This window comes from Neophocaena asiaeorientalis, unplaced genomic scaffold, assembly GCF_003031525.2.
Source record: "Neophocaena asiaeorientalis asiaeorientalis breed wild unplaced genomic scaffold, Neophocaena_asiaeorientalis_V1.1 scaffold206, whole genome shotgun sequence".
NCBI classification, from domain to species: Eukaryota; Metazoa; Chordata; class Mammalia; order Artiodactyla; family Phocoenidae; genus Neophocaena; species Neophocaena asiaeorientalis.
The window spans coordinates 1,919,007-1,941,220 of NW_020174578.1; the positions used below are offsets into that span (position 1 = coordinate 1,919,007).

General features: G+C 50.0%; 2 protein-coding genes across 2 annotated transcripts in view; both read left to right on the forward strand.

Moving 5' to 3' along the window:
* Positions 1 to 8,327, forward strand: part of TRPV5 (transient receptor potential cation channel subfamily V member 5) — a 28,416-nt gene extending 20,089 nt beyond the window's left edge. The window contains exons 15-18 of the mRNA XM_024758074.1: positions 142 to 208; positions 1,956 to 2,224; positions 6,597 to 6,703; positions 7,483 to 8,327. Of these exons, the coding sequence (XP_024613842.1) occupies positions 142 to 208; positions 1,956 to 2,224; positions 6,597 to 6,703; positions 7,483 to 7,783 (744 nt within the window). The 3' untranslated portion in view covers positions 7,784 to 8,327. The remainder of the gene's footprint in view (positions 1 to 141; positions 209 to 1,955; positions 2,225 to 6,596; positions 6,704 to 7,482) is intronic.
* A 13,693-nt stretch (positions 8,328 to 22,020) lies between these two features.
* Positions 22,021 to 22,214, forward strand: part of LOC112408458 (transient receptor potential cation channel subfamily V member 6-like) — a 13,824-nt gene continuing 13,630 nt past the window's right edge. The window contains exon 1 of the mRNA XM_024758063.1: positions 22,021 to 22,170. Within this exon, the coding sequence (XP_024613831.1) occupies positions 22,043 to 22,170 (128 nt within the window). The 5' untranslated portion in view covers positions 22,021 to 22,042. The remainder of the gene's footprint in view (positions 22,171 to 22,214) is intronic.

Consider the following 22,214-nt stretch of genomic DNA (forward strand, 5'->3'; position numbering starts at 1 on the left):
GGGAGTGGGAGCAAAAAGGAAAATGCTGCTCGGAGTGGACCTGGTGGAACTCTGGTGACTTCCAATCTATCAGCAGTAGCTGCAGAGAGGTAGGTGGAGAAAGGATCCCTCCACCCTCCCTCCCCTCTCTGTTTTCTATAGATGATTTTCGGAGACCTGTTGCGTTTCTGCTGGCTGATGGCTGTGGTTATTGTGGGATTTGCCTCAGGTAAGAGCATCACTCTCTCCTCCATCAGATCATCGGATTCAGTTCTCCAGAAAGTTCTCTCTTACTCTTGCTCTCAGTTATTTCTCCTTTGCAATCCCTTTTGCTTTTTTTCCCCCTGGTGGAAGGTGATTCAAAAAACACACTTGCATTCTTAGGATCTGGGTCACTCAGGTTGGCCTAGAGAGTAGACTCATGGGCTCTGAATTTCTGGGCCAGTAACATTCATGTTGACTAACTGCCCTGCAAGATCTTTAAAGGAGAGATAGAAAAAGGGCTTTGGAGAGAGAAGAATATTAAACAAGAAAGACTGGCCAGTCGTGAAAGGTGCCATAGGCAAAAAGTCTGGTATTTAACTCTACTGTGTTTACACTTCAGAAGAAGAAACGAAAAGCATTCACTAACACGTACGGTGCCCTTTTTTCCCCTATGTGTGGTCAGAGTTGAAAGAAAAGAAAGGAATTTGAAAAAGGAGGTACAGAAAAAGGGTTTGGAGATTGTGAAGAATGAGAAAGGAAAGCAGAAGAGCTGTGAAGAGAGGCTGGAAGAAGAATGCCCAGTGGGGACCCAGTCACGGACCAAGACACAGGGGGAGGGTGCCAGAGAGAGGAGAGGAAACATCCGGAACAGAGCAGACAGAGCAGAGGGAGGGAGAGCACAAACGAATGAGTGGAAGACAGTTCTTAGGGAAAGGAAGGAAGAGGAAAGAAGAACAAAAGGCAACAAGGCTCACTCAGTCCTCCAAGGCTCACCCAGTCCTCCAAGTCTGCAGCTGAACCTCCAGAAGGCAGGTGGATGCACCTGATGACACGTGAAGACCTACACCCCTAAAGACAACAACTTTCAGTACAAAGGACGCCACGCCTGTCCTAGGCATTCCCCTGCTTAATGGGGGTTCCCACGAAACAGTGGACTGAAAAACTACACCAAGATCTGAATTCTGAGAGGGTCAAACTTTGATAGGCTGCCTGTTTGGAGGATTCCTCATGTACCCTTCCTCCCCACCCTCTACTCCACCTGCAGCTACACTTATGCAAAATGAGGAACTATAACAGAGTCGTTTTCTGTAGATCTCCTAAACCATCTCCTCTTCGTTGTTGCAAAGCCGTGCTTTGTCATAGACCCTAGTTCTGCTCTTGGGGTCACCTTATTTATAGTTCCATTCCCCACACAGAGATGGGTCTTTTAGAGGTTCTAACTCTGTAGTGAGTTTCCAGGATGCCCAGTACCATCCAGTAGGCTATACACTGAGCAGGGAAAACTTTTTTATGATGGTCCAAGCTCACCCAGGAAATCTCAGAGTAATGGATGGTTATCTAGAGGATACTGAGATTTTTTTAAAAGGTGCTTTTCTTTTAGCCCTTTCATGTGCTCAGTTCTTTAAAATTGTTGGAGATTCCATGCATTCTTGTAACAACTTGCCTTTTAAATATTTGGTTCTAAAATGTAAAACCCAGTTAGGTGACATATACTATATTGATAGATGGATTGATCGATGGATATTTGCTAAATTCTGAGTATTACTGGTATGATAAACTTGGTCATAGGACATCTGAGGGTTAGCCAGGTCCACAGGGAAAATGTGACTTATATGTGTAATTCTACATTTATGTGCCTGTGTGCATAGATGTGCTTGTGTGTAAATGTATGGAGATGTATACTGGAGGTAGAATGAATGCTGACCAGGCCCGTGCTTATTGTGATAACTCCCCGTTTCCTGATCTCCATGCCCTCTTCGTGGGCGGAGCAGCGTTCTTTATCATTTTCCAGACAGAGGACCCATCCAACCTGGGGCAATTCTATGACTATCCCATGGCGCTGTTCAGCACCTTTGAGCTTTTCCTCACCATCATCGATGGGCCTGCCAACTACGATGTGAACTTGCCCTACATGTTCAGCATCGTCTACTTTGCCTTTGCCATCATCGCCACACTGCTTATGCTCAACCTGTTCATTGCCATGATGGGCGACACACACTGGCGGGTGGCCCATGAACAGGACGAGCTCTGGAGGGCCCAGGTGAGTTCATTAGGGTTAGTCTTTTTTTTTTTTTTTTAATTTTTATTGGAGTATAGTTGATTTACAATGTTGTATCAGCTTCAGGTGTACAGCGTGTTGAATCAGTTATACTTATATCCACTCTTTTTTAGATTCTTTTCCCATATAGGCCATTACAGAGTATCAAGTAGAGTTCCCTGTGCTATACAGTAGGTCCTTATTAGTTTTCTATTTTATATATAGTAGTGTATTTATGTCAATCCCAATCTTCCAATTTATCCCTCTCCCGCTTGTCCCCTGGTAACCATAAGTTTCTTTTCTACATCTGTAACTCTATTTCTGTTTTGTAGATAAGTTCATTTAGATTCCACATATAAGTGATATCATATGATATTTGTCTTTGTGTGTCTGACTTACTTCACTCAGTATGACAATCTCTAGGTCCATCCATGTTGCTGCAAATGCCATTATTTTGTTCTTTTTTATGCCTGGGTAATATTCCACCGTATATACGTACCACATCTTCTTTATCCATTCCTCTGTTGATGGACATTGAGGTTGCTTCCATGTCCTGGCTATTGTTATTAGAGTTAGTCTTTCTAAGGGGCAGGGGATGGAGAGAAAAATCAAAGTGGAACATGCCACGGTAGATGACTCTTCGGAGAGTCACGGAACAACCCTGTGGGGCTGTCACCTCAACAAAGGTACTTTTGGATAGATGGAGGGGACTTTTTAGCCAAAAGTCTTTTTTTATCTAAAAGAGTGTAGGATGGTAGGATAGGGTTAGGATCAACACCCAAGAGCACAGAGGAAGGGTAGATTCAGGAGCCAACCTTGAATCCAGTGGGAACTAGAAACTGTTTTGTTCTTATATGTTCTAGTTTTTAATTTGGACCTTATCTTCTATTTGCTTCTATAACTGTTTCTCCATAATCTTTTCCTTATATCATCATAGGCTAATAAAATCTTAGAGTTGGAAGTGCCTTTAGTGGTCCTCTAGTTGAGCTCCTACCCAACATATACTCATTTATTGGTCAGAGGATCATTCAGTATCTTCTTTAATACCGATGAGGATCTTATTGTCATGTGGATTTGGGTAGAGGTTGGAAGGAGAGAGCTTTTTTATATTTCAAAAGTTTTTGTTATTAGAAAATTCCGTATTGCATTGAGCTGAAACCTATCCTTCTGTAATTCTACTCTTTGGCCCAAGTTTTTTCTTCTTGTATAATGCAGAATACAATCTCCCATAGGAGCACCATTCAGATATTTGAAGACAGTCATCATGGATGCCCTCAGACTCTCCATTCATTGGCAGTAATTATTTAGAGCCTGTTGTGTGTTGGAAAATGTCTAGGATCTGGGGACACAGGCATGATGATGTAGTCTGTGCCCTCACGGAGCTTACCGTCTGGCTGGGCAGACAAACATTAAATGAATGACTTCACAGAAAACTGTACAATTAGAATAGCAAACGTGTCATACAGACGTGAAGATGCTAAAAACAGGAGGCAACAGAGGAGTTTGACTGGAAAGTTAGGAAATGCTTTCCTGATGGAGCGACAGTTAAGATGAGCCCCTAAACATGGGTAATAATTAGTCAATTAAGAAGAATGAGGGGAAGGGATGGAGGTTAGGATTTGCATCCATTGGGACTCTTGGCTACAGGGACAGAAAACCAAACTCAAATAGACTTAAAAAAACTTGGGCAGTGGGAAGAGGGTGTGTTGAGCCTCACAACTGGAACGTTTAAGGAATTAAATCAGCTTTAGACATGGCTGGCCAGAGTCTGGATCTCCATTTTATACTCTAGTTTCTGTTCTCTCTTTCGTCCTCTTTTAAGTCAGTCCTTTGCATCATGTCGGTGAGATAAGCTTAGAGAAGCTCTGAACTTACAAAGGAATGAGCAGGTGCACTATGTCCCAAATTTCAAGGGCCCATTCTTGTATTCTGTGTGCCTCCCGATGCTGTGGATCTGTAGCTTTTAAAAGAGCGTCTCCCCCTGCCGCCCGAACCCATCTCATTGCAACAAGTTTGATCATAGGCGCAGGTGGTGGTGGGGGTGGTGGTGGAGTTTGGGGGAGAATAGACTAATTAACCAGGGCTGTGTGAAGTCCAGTCTACTCTAACTGATGGACTCAGAGTAGAGAAGGAGTGATTCTCTAAATGAAAACTGGGTTCTCTTACCAGAAGGTGGCGGGGATGCTGAATGATGGCAGGGAAAGGAAATAGAATGATTGAAAATCCTGAGGTTGGGGACTTGCCTGGTGGCGCAGTGGTTAGGAATCGTCCTGCCGATGCAGGGGACGCGGGTTCGAGCCCTGGTCCGGGAAGATCCCACATGCCGCGGAGCAACTAAGCCTGTGCGCCACAACTACTGAGCCTGTGCTTTAGAGCCCGCGAGCCACAACTACTGAGCCCGCGTGCCCAGAGCCCGTGCTCCACAACAAGAGAAGCCACCGCAATGAGAAGCCCACGCACCGCAACAAAGAGTAGCCCCCGCTCGCCGCAACTAGAGAAAGCCCGCACGCAGTAGCGAAGACCCAATGCAGCCAAAAATAAATAAATAAATAAAATAAATTCCTATATTAAAAATAAAGAAGTCATATCTTTAAAAATGAAAAGAGAAAATCCTGAGGTTGGAGGGAACTCAGCGCAGCTAGGAAACAGAGGGAAGGCCAAGAGAAGTGTGGAGTACCGAGAAAGATGGGGCGGAAGAAGACAAAGTGGAGAATTGAGCTACTTTAAGGATTCCTAGTTCTTTCAATTCATCAAGTTTCCTGAGCCCAATCCATCCTGACTGACCCTCTGTTCAGGTCTACTATATCCTGGGCCTTTCAAAGCTAGAATGGTCCTGATATGATTGGAGGAATGCAGCGTGAAGAGGGGTCATGCCGGTCCTTGCTTTGGACACTACGCTATAAATAGCACCTAAAATGGCGGCAGGTCTTTTAGAAAATATGCAATGGGTTCTTACTAGGCTTATGATCAACTAGAACCCCCGCATCTTTGTTACATGACTGACTTAGCTAAGCTCCTTCATCGTTTTTCCTGTACTTAACAGAGACATTTTAGTCTTTTAAAAAAAATTTTTATTGGACTATAGTTGATTTACAATGTTGTCAGCTTCAGATGTACAGCAAAGTGAATCAGCTATACATATGCATATATCCGTCCTTTTTCTTTTTAGATTCTTTTCCCATACAGGCCGTTACAGAGCACTGAGTAGACTTCCCTGTGCTATACGGCAGGTTCTTATTAGTTATCTATTTTACATATAGTTGTATGTATATATGTCAGTCCCAATCTCCCTCCCTGCCTTATCCGCTTATCCCCACAAGTTCGTTTTCTACATCCATGACTCTACTTCTGTTATGTAAATAAGTTCATTTGTACCCTTCTTTTTAGATTCCACATATGAGCGATATCATAAGATCTTTGTCTTTCTGTGTCTGACTGACTTCACTCAGTATGACAATCTCTTGGTCCATCCACGTTGCTGCAAATGGCGTTATTTTGTCCCTTTTTATGCCTGAGTAATATTCCATCGTATATATGTACCACATCTTCTTTATCCATTCCTCTGTTGACGGGCATTTAGGTTGCTTCCATGTCCTGGCTTTTGTAAATAGTGCTGCAGTGAACATTGGGGTGCATGTGTCTTTTCGAATGATACTTTAGTCTTATACATAAATGTAGGACCTTACATTTGATTTACTTAAATTTTTAATGTTAGTGGTCTTTGACCAGCATTCCAGTCTGGTGAGATCATTTTTGTATTGCTTTGTCATCTTGTATATTACGTATCCCTCCCAGTTTTGTGTCTCAGACATATCTGATAAGCTTGTCTTCTATGTTTCACCTAGGTAATTAATGAGGGCTGGGCAAAGGACAGAACATGTGACGTGCCACTAGAATTTTCCCTGCCCAGTTTGGAGTCATTCACGCACCCTTTTCCTTCTTAGCATATGGGTATTTATTGAATTTGCTGCAAATTCCTGAACATCGGCAGCAGCATTTCCTCCCCAAGGTCATAGAGATTCTGTTTAATCATATTATTTAAATCAAGATAATTGGTTTATGGCTTTCATATGAAAAAGGAAATGAGATTAGTTTGGAGTGACTGATTTTCCAAGAATCTGAATAGTAAAGCAGGGGCCACTGTTTTATTCGAAGCACTCATAAAATATCCTCTGCTTTTATGGCAGGTGATGAGTAAGGCAGGTAGCGTGGCACCTCCCACAGGCTAGGGGATAGGTAGGTAGCTGTCACCTCCACTGATCTCTGGTGTCCTCATCCCACAGGTTCCTTTTGGTTCCCTCTGTCAGTAGCCTCAGGGTTCTCTGAACCTCATGGCTCTTTCTGAGTTCTTCCTCTATCTCTTGGTTCCTCCTAGGTCGTGGCCACCACGGTGATGCTGGAGAGGAAGATGCCTCGCACCCTGTGGCCTCGCTCTGGCGTCTGTGGGTACAAGTACGGGCTGGGGGACCGCTGGTTCCTGCGGTGAGTGACAATGTAGACGTGTGAACTGTCAACCAGTGTGAGGCCGTGGGAACAAGGGTGACCGGTTCCACATTTATGACCCTCCTCTCCATCCTTGAGATCCCAAATTGGACCCAAAGGAGGCGTCATCACTCCGTAAAGCGAGACTGTGTTAGCCTGTTAGGGGGAGGCGGGTGGAGCTGAAGTGGAGGGGTGCAAAGAATGCTGAGAGCTGATGCCAGGCTTATGAGTACATAAGGGCAGTAATGTGAATGGCTAAGAATATGAGTCCGTGCTCGAATGTGGGCATGGGTTACCCAACTTGGTCTAGTCTTGTTTCCACCTGACGCCCACTTCTAGTACATTCTTGAAGCTTCTAGTCTAGCCTTGAAACTAACCTGCTCCTTCGTACTCTACCTTCATCTCCTGACCTGGCTCCCCTCTCTCATTTATTTCCTGAATGGCATCTTCTCATCCTGATGACACGCTTATCTTTTAATTGGCTCTGTTTTCTCTTTCATACTCACCCACATTCCCCCCACCATCACACGCCCACACAAGCCCTACTACCCTCCAAATCCTGAATGCACAGCCTTTTGGGTCTCTCTCCTAGTTATCCTCCATCTCCCTCTACTTCCCTTCATTTGATCCTAGAGGGTCTTCTGGCTTCAACGCTGCTAACTTCCTCCCCCTTTCCTCTCACTCCTGTTTCCCAGCTGTGCCCCGCTCACTTCTGCTTCTCCCCATGGCCCAGCTCTCTCCCCAGCTCAGCTGAGTCCTCTCCCCTTTCCCCTCCTCAGAGTTGAGACCAACCAAGATCAGAATGCTTTGCGAGTACGTCGCTATGTGGAAGCTTTCAAGGGCTCAGACAAGGAGGAAGAACATGAGCATCTTTCTGAGAAACAGCCCTCTGTGGTTGAAAGTGGGATTCTAGCCAGGGCCTCCCTGGCCCTCCCGACTCCCTCCCTGTCCCGGACCACATCTCGAAGCAGCAGCAGTCACCGAGGCTGGGAGATCATTCGTCGCAACACGCTGGGACACTTGAATCTTGGACTGGACCTTGGGGAGGGGGATGGAGAGGAAAGTGTCTATCACATATGACTAGGACCCCCATTACTCTCCTCCCGACTCCAGGTAGGCCTGGGGTGGGGGGCGGGCAGAGAGAGAGAGACACTGCCTATGCAAGCATCTGACCTTCATGCCCATTAATCCTAGGAGGGGAGGACAGAATAATTCTTAAAGGCCATCCACGCCTTGCCCTTCACATCAGCATCTAGAGATGAGCAAAGGGCCCCACGTATCTTCTGTCTTCTTGGAAGTCCCACATCTTGGGAAAAGGGGGTATCTTTTCAAACAGAGTTAGACTTGGCAACTGAAGACATGAGGTAGGGGTGCTAGGCCAATGAGCGGGTCATCTTCCTTTCCACCCCATGAGGCCCTAGATTGTAAGCTGTGAATCCTCCCTAGTTCCACAGGGCTTCATGTGGGAAGAGCCAGGCATGGCATTGAGGTTGTAGCCTCTCGCCTCTTCTTGTACCCCGTAGGACTCTCTCCCCACCTACCGACCAAACCCCAACGAGAAAACTGCAAGAAAAAAGGCTCTTTATCCTTCCTTTATTTTAAAAAGATGCACTGTGATATACATAACATAAAATTTACTATTTTAACTATTCTTAGGTGTGCCATTCAGTGGCATTAAGTACATTCACCTTGTCGGGCAACCATCACCACTGTTCATCCAGGGAATTTTTTACACTGAAGCTCTTGTACCCGTTAAACCTTAACACCCCATTATCCCCTCCCCATGGTGCCTGATAACCAATATTCGACTTTCTGTCTATGAATTTAACTACTCTGGTTACCTTATATAAGGGGAATCATCCAATATTCGTCCTACTGTACCTGGCTTATTTGATGTTTTCAAGATTCATCCATGCTGTAGCATGAGTCAGAATTTCATTCCTTCTAAAGGTCAAATAACATTTCATTGTATGTGTATTCCACGTTGTGTTTGTCCATTCATCCACTGATGGACGATTGGGTTGCTTCCACCTTTGGCTATTGTGATGCTGCTATGAACATTGGTATACAATTATCTGTTCAAGTTCCTGCTTTCAGTTTCTTTGGGTATATGACTAGAAGCAGATGGCTAGATCTTATGGCAAGCCTACGTTTAATTTTCTTGAGGAACTGCCATACTGTTTCCCACAGCAGTTGTACTGTTGTATGTTTCCTCAGGCAAGGCACAGGGTTCCGGTTTCACCACATCTTCACCAACACGTTACTTTCTGTTTCTTTGATAATAGCCATCCTTTTGGTTAGGAAGTGGTATCTCATTGTGGTTTTAATTTGCATTTCCCTGGCGACTAACAGCATTGAACATCTTTTCATGTGCCTATTGGCCATTTGCATATCTTCTTTCTTGGAGAAATGTCTATTCAAGTCCTTTGCCCATTTTTGAATTTTTTCGGGGGTTTTTTTGGTTGTTATTTTTGGGTTGTCTTATCCTTGTTTTTTGAGACTGGGAGTCTGAAGTGCTTGTATCTCATTTGCATCCTGGTGTGTTTTTAAATATGTGAGGTAAATTATTCCTTTCCATGCTTGGATGGCCCCATCATTTGTTTTATGAGACCATCCCTGGCCTGTGCCTCTGGTTGTCTGTTGGCAGCTGTTCATCCTTGCCTCTGGAGGTAACAGGCCCCCAACCATGTTTCCTGCAACAGCCATCCTCCACCCCCATCTCCGTTTGTCCCTGTGCTGAACTGTGGGGTAGACAGCAATAATAGAGCCCGGGCCAACCCTTTCCAGGAAGGAAATTGGAAACTAGGTGTCCAGGGTACCCATTACAGCCTCGCTTTGGCTTCCAGCCCTTCTCGTCCCAGCTCTATCATCACCCTGACCACAATGCCATAACAACTCTTAAGAGGACTGTGGTCTGGAACAGCAAAAAGGTAAGTGGGATTTGCAACACCAGAGACAGGTTCATCCAGACTCTCATGCAAGGCACAAATGAGTGCAGAACGGTGAGGGATCACACACACACACGCACACGCGCGCACACACACACACACACACGCACACACACACACAGAGGTTGTATGGTTTCTAAGCATGCTCAGCGTGACTCCTCTGATCTTTCACAGTGGAAATTCTCCTTCTCCTGTATAAAGCTCAACTCCCATCTGCGTTCCAGATGCAGTTTTCTTTCTGTCTCTTCAGGCAGCTCTGTCTATCACTGTGTCCTGTAACTCCTCTCATTCTTGTGTCTTCAGCCTCTCTCTCGCTCCCCTAGCGATGCTAGTCAGCAAATAACCATGCTCTGCTCTTTCCCACCTGCAAAGACATTGTAATCGCCCTCCCTCAACTCCCATTTCTCGTTTCAGGTCCTGCCCTATCTTTTTACTCCCTCTTCGGGGCCAGACTTCTTAAGAGAAGAGTCTATTGTCTGCTGACCTCACACTGAGTCCTCACCCCATTGTGATCTGACCTTGCCTCTCCGGCTGGCTAGCGATCTCATCAAGGTAATCTACCTGTAGCTAACCCCGCTGAGCAATCCGAGTCTTGAGCAAACTCTGTAGCGTTCAGATGCTAGTGGACCACTCACCCCTTCCCAGCACGTGCCTAGTGCCACGCACGCCTCCTACTTTGCCTGCTTCTCTCCTATCCATCCCTTAAATATTTTTGGTCCACAAGGCTCTCTGTTTTCCTCACCACCTGGGAAGTTCCAGCTGCCTCCGTAGATGGTATTGACACACACACCTTCATGATTCCCGACTTCTTACCTTCTCTTTAGGTCTGTCTCCTGAGCTCCAGGCACGAACAGCTTGGATGCCTATCTATTAGACAACTCTACCTGGATAGTTTACAGACACCTGGAACTCAGCATGTCCCAAACTGAGCAGCTTTTCTTCCTCACCAAACCCACTCCTCCACCAGTGTTTCCAACCAAATAAGTAGGCAAGATTGCCTGAGCTCAAATCTTAGCTGTCATCCTCAACACACCTGTCTCACCTCTCATATGCAGTTAATCTTAAGTCTCATAGATTCTATAAAACATCTCCCTTGAAAAAGAATAACTTTTGAGTAGATGATACACCACATGGTACAAAATTCAAAGAGCACACAAGATATACAGAGAAAAAAGCATTCCTACCTCTGTTCCAGCCCCTCATGTACTCTCGCCAGGGACTCTCACAAACAAAAGTTTGTTATCTATTCTTCCAAAAATACTCTATGCATATCTGACCATACCTATGTATATATTCCTCTAAAAACACATATAATATAGTACAATGTATTAGGAAAACACTTCTTGCTTTTTTCATTTAATATGCTTTGAAGACCATTTCATTTGTCTCTACCTCTCCAGACCCTATCGCTATTCTTCCAGGACGAGCACCCATCATGTCCCACCTTAAGTCCAGGAGTGGGTTCCTCTCTGTGCTGTCTGCATGCAGTCTTGGTTTTCTCCAATCTCTCAGTCACACTAGAGCCACATTGATCTTTGTAAGATGCAACTCCTGCCTCAACCTGTGATCGACTGGAAGCCCTTCCGTGAGCTGACATCTGGCAACCTCTCCTGGCCTTCTGTTTCACCAAGATGAATTTTTCATTCCTCCTCTATTTTCCTTCCTTTTGGCCTTCACAGTTTCTGGACCTTTCTATCTCTCTGCACCATCCTCCCTTCCATCTTTGTAACTTCTATTCATCCTATTAGTCTCAGCTTAACAATCGTATATCGTGTTTGTGTGTGTTTTGGGGGGTGGGGGGCCCTGACCCATAGGCTAGGTTGGAGTCTGCCTCTTCTGTTTCCAGGCCACCCATGATTTCTTCTTCTTACACACCCTGCACTTTATTGTACTTACTTGTTTAAATGTGTTTTCCTTAACAGACTGCAAGCTCCACAAAGGAGAATGTGATGCCCATCTTATTCATCTTTGTATTCCCAGTGCTTGGCGTGATTCCTGGTACAATGCAGTGGGTAATAAATATTCATTAACCGAATCTATGAATGATTGACCTGTTTTTATTCTAATTCTCCTACTGGACATAGTTCAGATTGTTTTCCATTTGTCAAAGGTGGTTAAAAAAAATTACCAGCCTTTGTGTAGACATAATAGGGGTGGAAACACATTGCAAAGGATAAAAAACAATGCAAACATCAGTAATCGTTGGGAAATTTTCTCAGCTTATATATACTTCTGTGTGTGCAAGAGACAGAAAGAGAGACAGAGAAAAAGAGAAAGCGAGTAGGGGGAAAGGAGAGCTCGTGGAATATTATGAAGAAGGAAAAAAAGAGGGAAGGATCCCAGCAGCAGAGCTCACGAAACCGGCCGGCACGTGGTACCCGCTGAAAGATGCACTCAAGGCAACCTACAAGATTCTACATCTGCCCGCAGGAGCCCAAGTGAGAAATGAAAGAAAGACACCCAGGCATCGCTGTGCAGCACGACAGATGCAGTAAGTGAACTGGGCGCCGAAGTGTTAAGCTGATAGATGTTTTTGTCCCAGTGACTACAGGGTGGCTACCACGCTCATTGGATGGGGCTGCAGAGACTGGGACACGCAAACAGAGTAACAGAAATACTGCGGTTCCTGCGTCTGGAAGTCTTCAGGTACCCCCAATGCTTACCATTCTCCCCTGTCTCCCCCTTCCCTGGTTTCTTCAGAATAGAGAAGCAGAACATTCTGGTTCCCATGCACCTCACCAGCCAGAGGCAAGGAGCTGATGAGAGGTTGTGTTCTTACAGGTATCTCTGGACTTTAAAAATGGGTCGCCTCCCAGCTACTTGCAAAGTGTTTGACGGACAAGGTTCTGAGTTCTGGTGACAGTGGTGGTACAGCCTCTGGAGCAAAGCTCTGCCTGCAGCCAAGGGAAGGAAGGGCAGGGCCAGTGTCCCCCCGCCGGTGCTGGCTGGAGAAAGGCCAGCTGAGGTCTGGGGCGCTGTAGCTGAGGGAGGGAGAGAGGCTGAGTGGAGGCCGGCAGCCTCTGTGGGCCCCGAGAGCACAGACGGGGCGGCACATGGGGGCTGGCAAGGCCCCTCCAGCAGCCGAGATCACTCGATGAAAACGGAGAAAGTGCCCTGACTTGGACGTAGGAGCCAGGATCACTGACTTCTCTGGGTTGGGCCCACCTGTTTCTTAAGGCTAATGAGAAAAAAAATGAGAAATATGCCAGGAGAGAAACTACTCTGACACACAGAGTGGCGTCACACCGACAGGGAGGTTGGATCAAAGGGCCCCTCTCTCCGCCCTGGGAGGGCAGCCAGGCGGGAGCCACCTGGGTGGGACTGGACACACCTGCTTCCCCTTGCCTGCATTGCTTCTTTGTCGTTCGTGGCATCGAGGAGGTGGCAGTTACGGCCACGGGGCCGGAGCGGGGACTGTGCCAGGCCAGGCTGCAGCCAGGGGGTCCCCACTCACCTGAGCGGTAGCAGGCGTCTGTGGGAGGGGTCCGCTGTGTGAGCACAGGTGCCAGTGGTTTGCTTTGCTTCCTTCGGCTGGTTGCTTGCCGGACTCCTTCCCGATCAAACTGTGGGGTCGACTGAGGGGGGCTGGCACGAGTTTCCCGCAGACACCATCGCTGCCACCCTCCCCGCTGCCACCACCTCCGAATTCATTGCCCAGGGGTGCGTTGGGTGCTGGGCTAACGTGAGGGCCACTCTGCTGCCTTCTGCCAACTTCTTCGTCCCCAGGAGCAGCCCCACTGGACAGCCAGGGCCCTTCGGGGGTGATGGGTACAGGTCAGAACCCAGTGTCCGGTTCCTGCTCTGCGACGGGATTAGCTGATGACTTCTGACTTGTCTACCTGCTGTGATCGTGACCATCAGACAGCAGCACACACAGGAGAGCACGCGAGCTGCCAGCATTTCAGTGACCGAAAGCCTTGTCATTGCAATACCTTTGCCTTCTCCTACTTTTCCCCTTTCAGGCCTTCGCCACTCATCTCTCTCCGGGCCAGGCCTTCAGATTCAGAGATAAGAAGGTAAGGGAGACAGACAGATATATCAGACTCTGGCTCCATGAAGGTCACTGACCTCTGACCCAGGCCTTGGAGACTGTCTCCTGCCCCTGGGTCAGAGCATGTTACCCCACATGGCTGGCTAGTCTCTTCTCCCAGGGATCCTCAGGCCCCAGCCCGCCCCAGCCTCACAGGTCTAGGGGACACAGCTGCCAATTCTTCCTCCTTTTTCCGGAAGCCTCCACTTCTCATCTCCTCTCTCCCTCTGCGAGTAACCTGGTAGGCAAGAAGGGGACGGCTCTCAGGCCCCATGGCTTCGGGCTTCCGTCAGTGATCACGCCCCACCCCACCCCGGAGTCCCAGGCCAGCCAGGAGTGGGGGCTCAGGACCAGCAGCTGGGATGGAGAGAGTGACTGCAGGCACGGGGCCTCTGCTGCGCGCAGGCCGCACCCTCCCTTCATCCCAACTGCTGGTCCCTGCTGCCCTTCCGCAGGTCCATTCCCCTTTCAGGGGCAGAAGCCGTTCTCTCTGTGCGTGACTGGGTATTGATGTACACCACCCACGTACACGTGATCCCCTGCCACCTTCCCTTGTTCCTCTGTCACCTCTGGGCCCCTCCCTTGCACACTGAGCCCTCCCTTAGCCTTTGGGGCCTAGGAAAGGACAGGCAGGCACCCACCAAATATTGGGTTGGCCAAAAAGTTCGTTTGGGTGTCCTGTAAGGTGTCACGGAAGAACCCGAACGAACTTTTTGGCCAGACCAATAGCTTGCAATTTCCTTGGTACAGATCACTCTCCATAAAACACAGTTCAACGTATCCTCTGTGCCAGGTTCTCAGACGGGGAGAGAGAAGAACACGGTGTGATTTAGCCTCTTCCTCTGAGGCTCTGCAAGTAAGAGGCGGAAGACAGCCAGGTCAAGGGACAGTGTGAATTCGGTGCAGTATAGAGGCTATTAGTGTGCGTTTGCCACGGGCCAGGCACCTGCCACACCTGCCTCATCTGAGTCCCGTAACAGGCCTGCACGTTAGCTATAGACGGTTACTAAAGCCCAGAGAGGGTGACTTCCTTGCCGAAGGTCAAGTGTGTATGACTGCTCATTTCGTAGATGGGAAACTGAGGCTCAGAGCGGGGGACCTTAACCGTACGAGATCGCTCAACTAGTAATTAGCAGAGTTTGAATCCAGAGATATCTGGCTCCAAGGCCTGTGCTCCTTCCACCACGAGATTCAGGGCCCAGAGACAAGACAGCTCTGACATCTGAAAGTTACTTCCTGGATGTGTTCAATTTCAAACACTCACGCCCAAGCAAAGATGACAAAGCAAATGGCCCTCAGTCATTCATAAGACACTGTTCGGTATACAGAATGTTCGTTTAATGTTCTTTATCTTCTTTAATCCTAACAAGAACCCTACAGAATAAATCCTGCAGCAGGATTGTTATCTGCGTTTTACAGGCAAGCAGGCTGATTCTCAGAGAGATTCTGTGATTGAGGTCGCAGAGCTCACCAGGGCAGAGCAGGACACCAACCCGTGGCTTCTGGGCTCCTGGAGAGACCTAGCCCCATGATGGTTCCCTTGCCCATCTGTACGGACAGATGGACAAATCTAGACCCGGTGGGTAGAGGGCTACCCTCTGCACCAAGTCTGCAGCAAGAACTGCAGGGACATCTTAGCTCGATATTACAGGCACTCATGTACCTCTGACAGTAAACGTTTTAGTACATCCATCTGCCACCTTCGATGATGGGCACAACCTTGGCCACAGAATCACACACGGGCATCTCCAACGTACACTCCAGTGGACAGCCCAGGGTTTTGAGGTGTCCTGTACTCTGTCCCGTGCACAGCCCCAACTGCATACCGGTTTCTGGACTTCCCTGTAGCTTGGGGACACGTCAAAGTCAGCTCTTGGAGTTGGGAGTCAGCATGTCCTGGAGAAGGGGGAGGGGTCAGGGAAGGGAGCCAGTGGCCTGAGAACTGCCCCTAGGGCAGAGCCTGTGGATGCTGGACTGATCCCTCCTGGCCTGTGAGCCAATCTTATCAGGAGCTCACTGCATACCCCGCCAGGGCCCCCATGCAGGTCCCAGCGCCCCTGTGCAGAAGCAGAGCCCGCGGCCACACCCCAGGTGCACGGGGGTCTTACACCCGGGAGGACACCGGGTCCTGGAAGCCTAGGCAGTGGGGCAGGCGAGTGAGAGAAGGTGCAGAATGGCCAAGGTCGCTTTCTCTATTTCCTTGTGCTTGCCGTGGCTGACCAGGGACCTGCCTACGTGGGGCCGGAACTGATCAGGAGCCAGCTATCTGCAGAACGTAGCGTTTGGCTTCTGTCCCTCTGTTGTTCCCAGCCCGGATGCCACCTCATGGCCCCCTGGTCTGGCCTCTCGCCCCTCGTCTCAGCCTCCCACCGACGCCGTCCCCCTTAGGTATCTGCCTTAGAATCTGCCCGGCCCCTCGAGCCCCAGCCTGGCACTGCCCCGCAGTCCAAGGGGAGACCCACCCCCTCTGCCGGCTGCCTCTCCATCGAGGGCTGAGGAGAAGGCAGAGAGCTCCCCTCAGGTCAGGTCTGCCTCTTGGGCGGGGTCTTTAGGCGGTGGCCCCCAGCTCACCCCCCACCCCTGGGCCGCTCTGACCCCGCTCCCCGACTCTCAGACCCAGCGCGCCTACCTGCTCCCGCTGTCCCTCCCCACCTTCAACTACTGCCGCTGTATAACAGGTCTGGCATTTCGCTTGGTTTTCATGACAGACGTGGTGGGGTGTTTGGGTGAGCGCCTGGGCCAAATAAATAGAATCTGAGCGTTCTTATCATCACCCCGTTTGCTGTTTCACTGAGATTGTTTGCGGGGGGAGAGAAAGAGACTAAAAAGTGCAGGTGGGGGACAAACTGGGGGGAGAGTGCCAAGAAAATCTGCCACTGCAGGGCTGCTAGAAAGGCTATGGTTTGCACACCTGAGTTTGGAAAGGGGTTTTCCTTTGGGCTTGGGGGTTTTAGTTGTTGTTGTTTTGTCTTGTTTTTGAATTTTTATTGGAGTAGAGCTGATTTACACTGTTGTGTTAGTTTCTGCTGTACAGCAAAGTGAGTCAGTTATACATATATCCACTCTTGTTTAGATTCTTTTCCCATATAGGTCATTACAGAGTGTTGAGTGGAGTTCCCTGGGCTATACAGCAGGTTCTTATTAGTTATCTATTTCACGTATAGTACTGTGTATATGTCAGTGCCAATCTCCCATGGGCTTGGATTTTTAATAGCAGTGATCCGATTTGAGATAACGGCTAGATCCTGTCTCTTGAACACCAAACCGTTGGTGTTTCCCTGAGGCTTAGTGGCCTCAAGACTCCCTCCCCACACGCCCCGAGCCCAGTGTCCAGGGACATTGCCCAGAGCGGAGTGGAGTCGAGGGGAGAGCCAGCCACACTTGCCTGGTCAGGAGGACCACACACCTGGTCCCCAGCTCTGGCTGGCTGTCCGGAGCCCTGGGGGTCCCCATGGCGGGGGAGCTTCACCCTCTCCCCGCTCAGGACCACAGAGTCCTGCCACGTCTAAGCCTAGAGGATGATTAGAAGCCATGTGTGCCCGTGTTCTCCCTCCCTTCCCTCTCTCCTCTCTGCTTGGTGGAGCATCTGCCCCTGTGATTCAGAGTCAGATCTCACCTGAGAGATAAGAGCCCTTTCTGATAAGGGGTCCCTTCGGACCTCCATCCTCTCTGCATGTGGGAGCTGAGGGGGGCCACCTGGGGGAGCAGAGAGTGTTGAAAGGAACAGGAAATCTTAAAACTTAAGAGTCCTTATTTTTGCAGATCAGGACACTAAAAGGTGATGGGGCCGAGGTCCCGCCGTGATTTCTGGCGAAAATGGAGCTGGAACGCAGCTGTTCTGATTACGTATCAGTTGCTCCCTCCATGCCTCTTCCAGAAGCCAGGCTCCCTTGGGCACATTTGGAAATTCCTTTGGGAGCTGTGCACGCTTCAGCAACTGCGTTCCTGGTTGACTTCCGGGTCTGCAAGCAGAGTGCCTCTGATCAGGTAAGGTAGGTAAAAGCCCATCGAGGGAGATGGCAGAGCAGAGGGGTCTGGCTGTGGAAGGGAGAGGCCTTGGGGTCTGACCAGGAAGAGAGGGAGGAAATAGGCTCTAGGAAGCCTGGCCAGCAGGACCAGAGGCTCTGCCCTGGGAAGGCTGTGGACACCCTTCTGCACCCTGCCGTGTCTCCAGAGGGGCTACACTGGGACTACGAGTCCTGACCCCAGCCTGCAGAGACCTGGAGAGAGAGTTAGGGTCGGGTCAGAGCTCCGCGGGGCTCCCTCTAAAGCGTCAAGCCTCTCACAAACCAGGGGAGCCAGTACCTGCTTCTCCCCAAACCAGCACCCACCCCCTTCCCTGTCACCTCCTGGATGGCTGATTTAGGAAACAAGATGTTCAAAATCATTGAGGGGTGGGAGGAGGTTGGAAACCAAGTGAGAGCTCTCAAGGCTGATCAGTCTTTCTGCAGAGGTGGCGAGGGAGGGGGAGAACTGACTGGCGGTGGAGAGAAATAGACCGGGGGGATTGGGGGATGCTCACATCCATACGGCCATCTGTGCCCTTTTGGCACCTTGTGCAACGGGGTAAAGGTCTAGGAGGGCCAATGCCTGTGAATTTTAAAATCTACAGACAATTACGAGGATGCTAGGAAACAGACACATATGCAAACACAAACAACCCTTCTAAAACATTGCTATGACATATTGATTCAGTTGACATAAAACATGCCCCGCGGAAACGTGTCAGATGACGTGCACGTACATATCTGGGGAGGCAGGAGTAGCTGCGAGGCCTCCCCCAGCTCTCTTCAAGAAAGCGGAGAGTCAGCAGCTGCTACGCAGCGTCCCCCGTGGTGCGAGCGGCTCAAGGATGAGGTTGGAGAGGTTGTAAGAAAGGGGGGCAAAGGGATGGAGCTACAGTTAGCAATTGGAATGAAAAGGGGATCGGGGACGAAGGTCACGTAGCGGGGAAAAGTGCACGAGGCCTCTGCCACAGTTCAGACCTCCGGACCTGTGCAGGCCGAGGTGACCGTGTGTATACGTGCAACCCCACGTGACTCATGTTTCTTCAGAATCACAGGATGTTTGAGTTGAAAAGGACCTTGGAGGGCTTTTAGCACAAACTACCATCCAGGCGGCCAGAAATCCAGCTCTAGAGCCCGGCTTACCTGGCTCCCGGGAATTTAGACACCAAAGCAGAGCACCATCCTGGCTGGGCCCCTGGGCGGAGCTTGTGATGTGCGTGTGCGTGTGTGTGTGTGTGTGTGCGTGCGTGTGTGCTCACCCGCCGACCTGTCATCTGCTGTCGTGCAGGCTTTCTGAGCTGGTACACAAGGGCTTGTGTACCCAGTGACTGGACCAAACTCCAGGCTGAGTGAGAGGTGGCTTTAACCTCATTGCCCCAGCCTGGCTCCATCCTTGCAGCCTCTTGGCCTGCCCAGCCAGCGCTGCACTTGACAACCCAGCTAAGGAGAGACCCCGCAGGAGGACGCAGGGAGCAGGGATGGGGGGACACAGCAAGCCGGACAGGGAAACAAACACAGGGGCGGAGGTCAAGAGAAAGAAACCCAGGATTCCACAGAGAGACCACTCAGAGTCATGGCCACAGACACACACACACCCCATAGCACACACAGCCCACACTCTCCATCACAGAGACCAAGGGAACAGATACAATTGCAGAGAGACAGAAGCAGTGAGAGGAAAACCAGAGGGAAACACAGAAAGACATGGAACAAACCCAGAGGGACAAAACCAGAAAAAAATTATATGTAAACACTTTCGGGCCCTAAATCAGTTGTTCTCAAGGGAGAGTACTTTGCTCCCTGGGGGACCTCAGGCAATGCCTAAAGCCACTTTTGATGGTCACAGCTGAGCGGAGGGGCAGGGGTGCTGCTGTCACCTGGTGAATGGCGGCTAAAGATCCTGCAATGTGCAGGACCGCCCCACGCTACAGAATTACTTGTTCCAAAGTATCAGTCTGGGGACTTCCCTGGCGGTCCAGTGGCTAAGACTCCACGCTCCCAATGCAGGAGGCCCGGGTTCGATCCCTGGTCGGGGAACTAGATCCCGCGTGCCGCAAGTAAGACCTGGCACAGCCAAATAAACAAGCGAACAAATAAATAGATATTAAAAACAAACAAGCTAGATCAGCTGTGCCCAGGTGGAGGAACCATGCCCCCAAGAGAGAACTCAGCATCCGGCAGCTCCGATGTTCCCAATCGGGGCTGGGCTGCAGCCCTCCATAGCTATTTTGAGTCTGTTTTCGATTTCCCTTCTGCCCTGGTGACCCTGCAAAGGTAGCACCAGGTGGAGAGAGGTGAGAGAGGAAAGGAAAGTTGGCAGTGGCTGCCATGTCCTCCTGGAGGTCCCCTCCCCGCCATGATGAATACCTCAGCGCCTTATCCTGAATGAGGGTCTTTGCCTGGAGCCCAGCAGGACAGAGAAGGTGGGTGGGTCGGCAGGCAGACACACGCCTGCTTAATGGGCACAAAGGTCCTGGGTTCAAGGTTTGGGTTCCAGCGTCTTCCCCCCACCCAGCCTGAACCCACTGACCCCTGGGTGGGTGCGGAAAGCAGCTAATCTATGGAACTGTTTGCTCAGGCTCCGTGGCCTGGGCTTGGGCCCAACAGCAGGAACGGAAGTGCTGCTGTCTCTTTAGATTTGAGGGTGGCCCTCCTCCCCCCGCCCACAGAGACACCCCACCCCTGCACCTAAGCTTCCCTTCCCCCCTCCACACAGTGCACGGGCGCACACACAGGCACAGACCACACGCACACACGCGCACACTCCTTGCTGTACCCTCCAGCTCTCTGAATCAGAGACGGTTAGGAAAAAACAGGCTCTGAAGCCTGCGAGTGACCCACACATACCTGTCACTCTACAGGCCCAGGCCATCGGGTCCCTGGCTCGCGCGTGGGCTGGGCAGAAGCCAGGGCCTCCGTTCCTTTCCAGGGGGAAGAGGGATCTTCTTAGGCCTCCCAGCTTGCTCTCATCAGAGTCCTGTGCTGTGGGACCAGGATGGGCTGTGCTTCCTGTCATCACTCTTCAGTATGACTGTGCAGGTCCCTTCTTTCTGGAACGCTCTTTGCCAGTTGGAATGAGGGAATGCAGTAGGGCAGAATGATGGGGGTTTAGGCATCAGGGGAGGGGCTGAATCTGGCCTTTGCTCCAATTGGCTGTATGACGTTGGGTGACGGCTCTATGACCTTTACCACTGCGAGCTTCATTTTTTTTCTTCCATTGGAAAAATGCTGATAATAATACCTGCCTCACAGGTTCGATGTGAGTTGACGTGGGAAGACTTAGTTAAGGGTCCGGCAGGCAGTACTGGGTGAATAAACGCTGTCTCCGCTGGAGGTTGCCAGAGAAAACATTTGCAATATTTGGGGCATATTTATACTAAAAAGTTCTTTGTTGTTTATCTGAAATTCAAATTGAATTGAGTGTCCTGTATGTTACTTGGCAGCCCACTCTTTATATGTCGTGTTGGGGACAGTCTCTAGAATTCCGGAGTAGGGGTCCGCGAACTCTGTCCAGGAGGCCACATCCTGCCCACAGCGTCATTTTGTTGCCCTAATTCGTGAGCTCAGAATGGATTTTACGTCTTTTAAGGGCTATAAAAACAAAGAGGAATGTGTGTCAGATCCCGTATGCCTGTATCCAGCTTGCAAGACCTAGAATATTTACTGTCTGGCCCTTTACAGGACAAGTTGGTGAGGGGAGTGAGAGTTTTCAGTATTTATGTCCCTATTCTGGGCCAGGTGAGAGATTAAGCAAAGTTACGTCTCCAGCACGGGAGGCCCAAAGACCCTGTGAGGAAGGTGTGTTCACTGGGGACTGCGGGCCCCTCAAACCCAGTGCCCTGCCTGATTCCCCCATCCTCCCTCACTGACTCAGTCTCTCAGGCTAGACTGACCTGTCCAGGCCTATCTATAAAAGGTCACCGGGTGTCCCAAAGTCCAAGGAGGCCTCTCCATTCTCTCAGCAGGCCTCCCCTCCCTGCACTGGCTGGGGACAGTGGGAGTGACCCAGGTGGAGAGGGAGTTTACCCAGGCCCCTCACAGCAGGCAGACCTGGTGGCCTGTCTCTTTAAATCTCAGGTAATTTGGGAGGAGTGAGGGAGTGTCTGCAGGGCTTCTGCTACTCCCAGGAGGAGCTCCTGCCGGGAGAAGCCCCAGTGGCGGGAGACCCAGCTCTGCCAAGTGTAACAAACTCGGAGGCCTCTGTATCCGGCTGGTGCACCTGGGAGGCCCTAGACGGGACCTCTAGGGGAGAAGGCGGGCCGGCCCTAGGGGCTGCTGATGTGGCCCCAGGGCTGAGTCCAGGCGGGGGTCTGGCCTTGGCCCCAGGCCCCCGAAGGAGCCGGCCCTACACTCCATGGGGTTGCCGCTGCCCAGGGAGAAGGGGCACATTCTCTGCCTGTGGAGAAAGTTCCGTAGGTGGTTCCAGAGACAGGAGTCATGGGCTCAGAGGCGAGACGAGCAGAACCTGCTCCAGCAGAAGAGGTAAGCCTCAAAGGGATCCTCCTACACCCCCAGGCTTGCCCCTC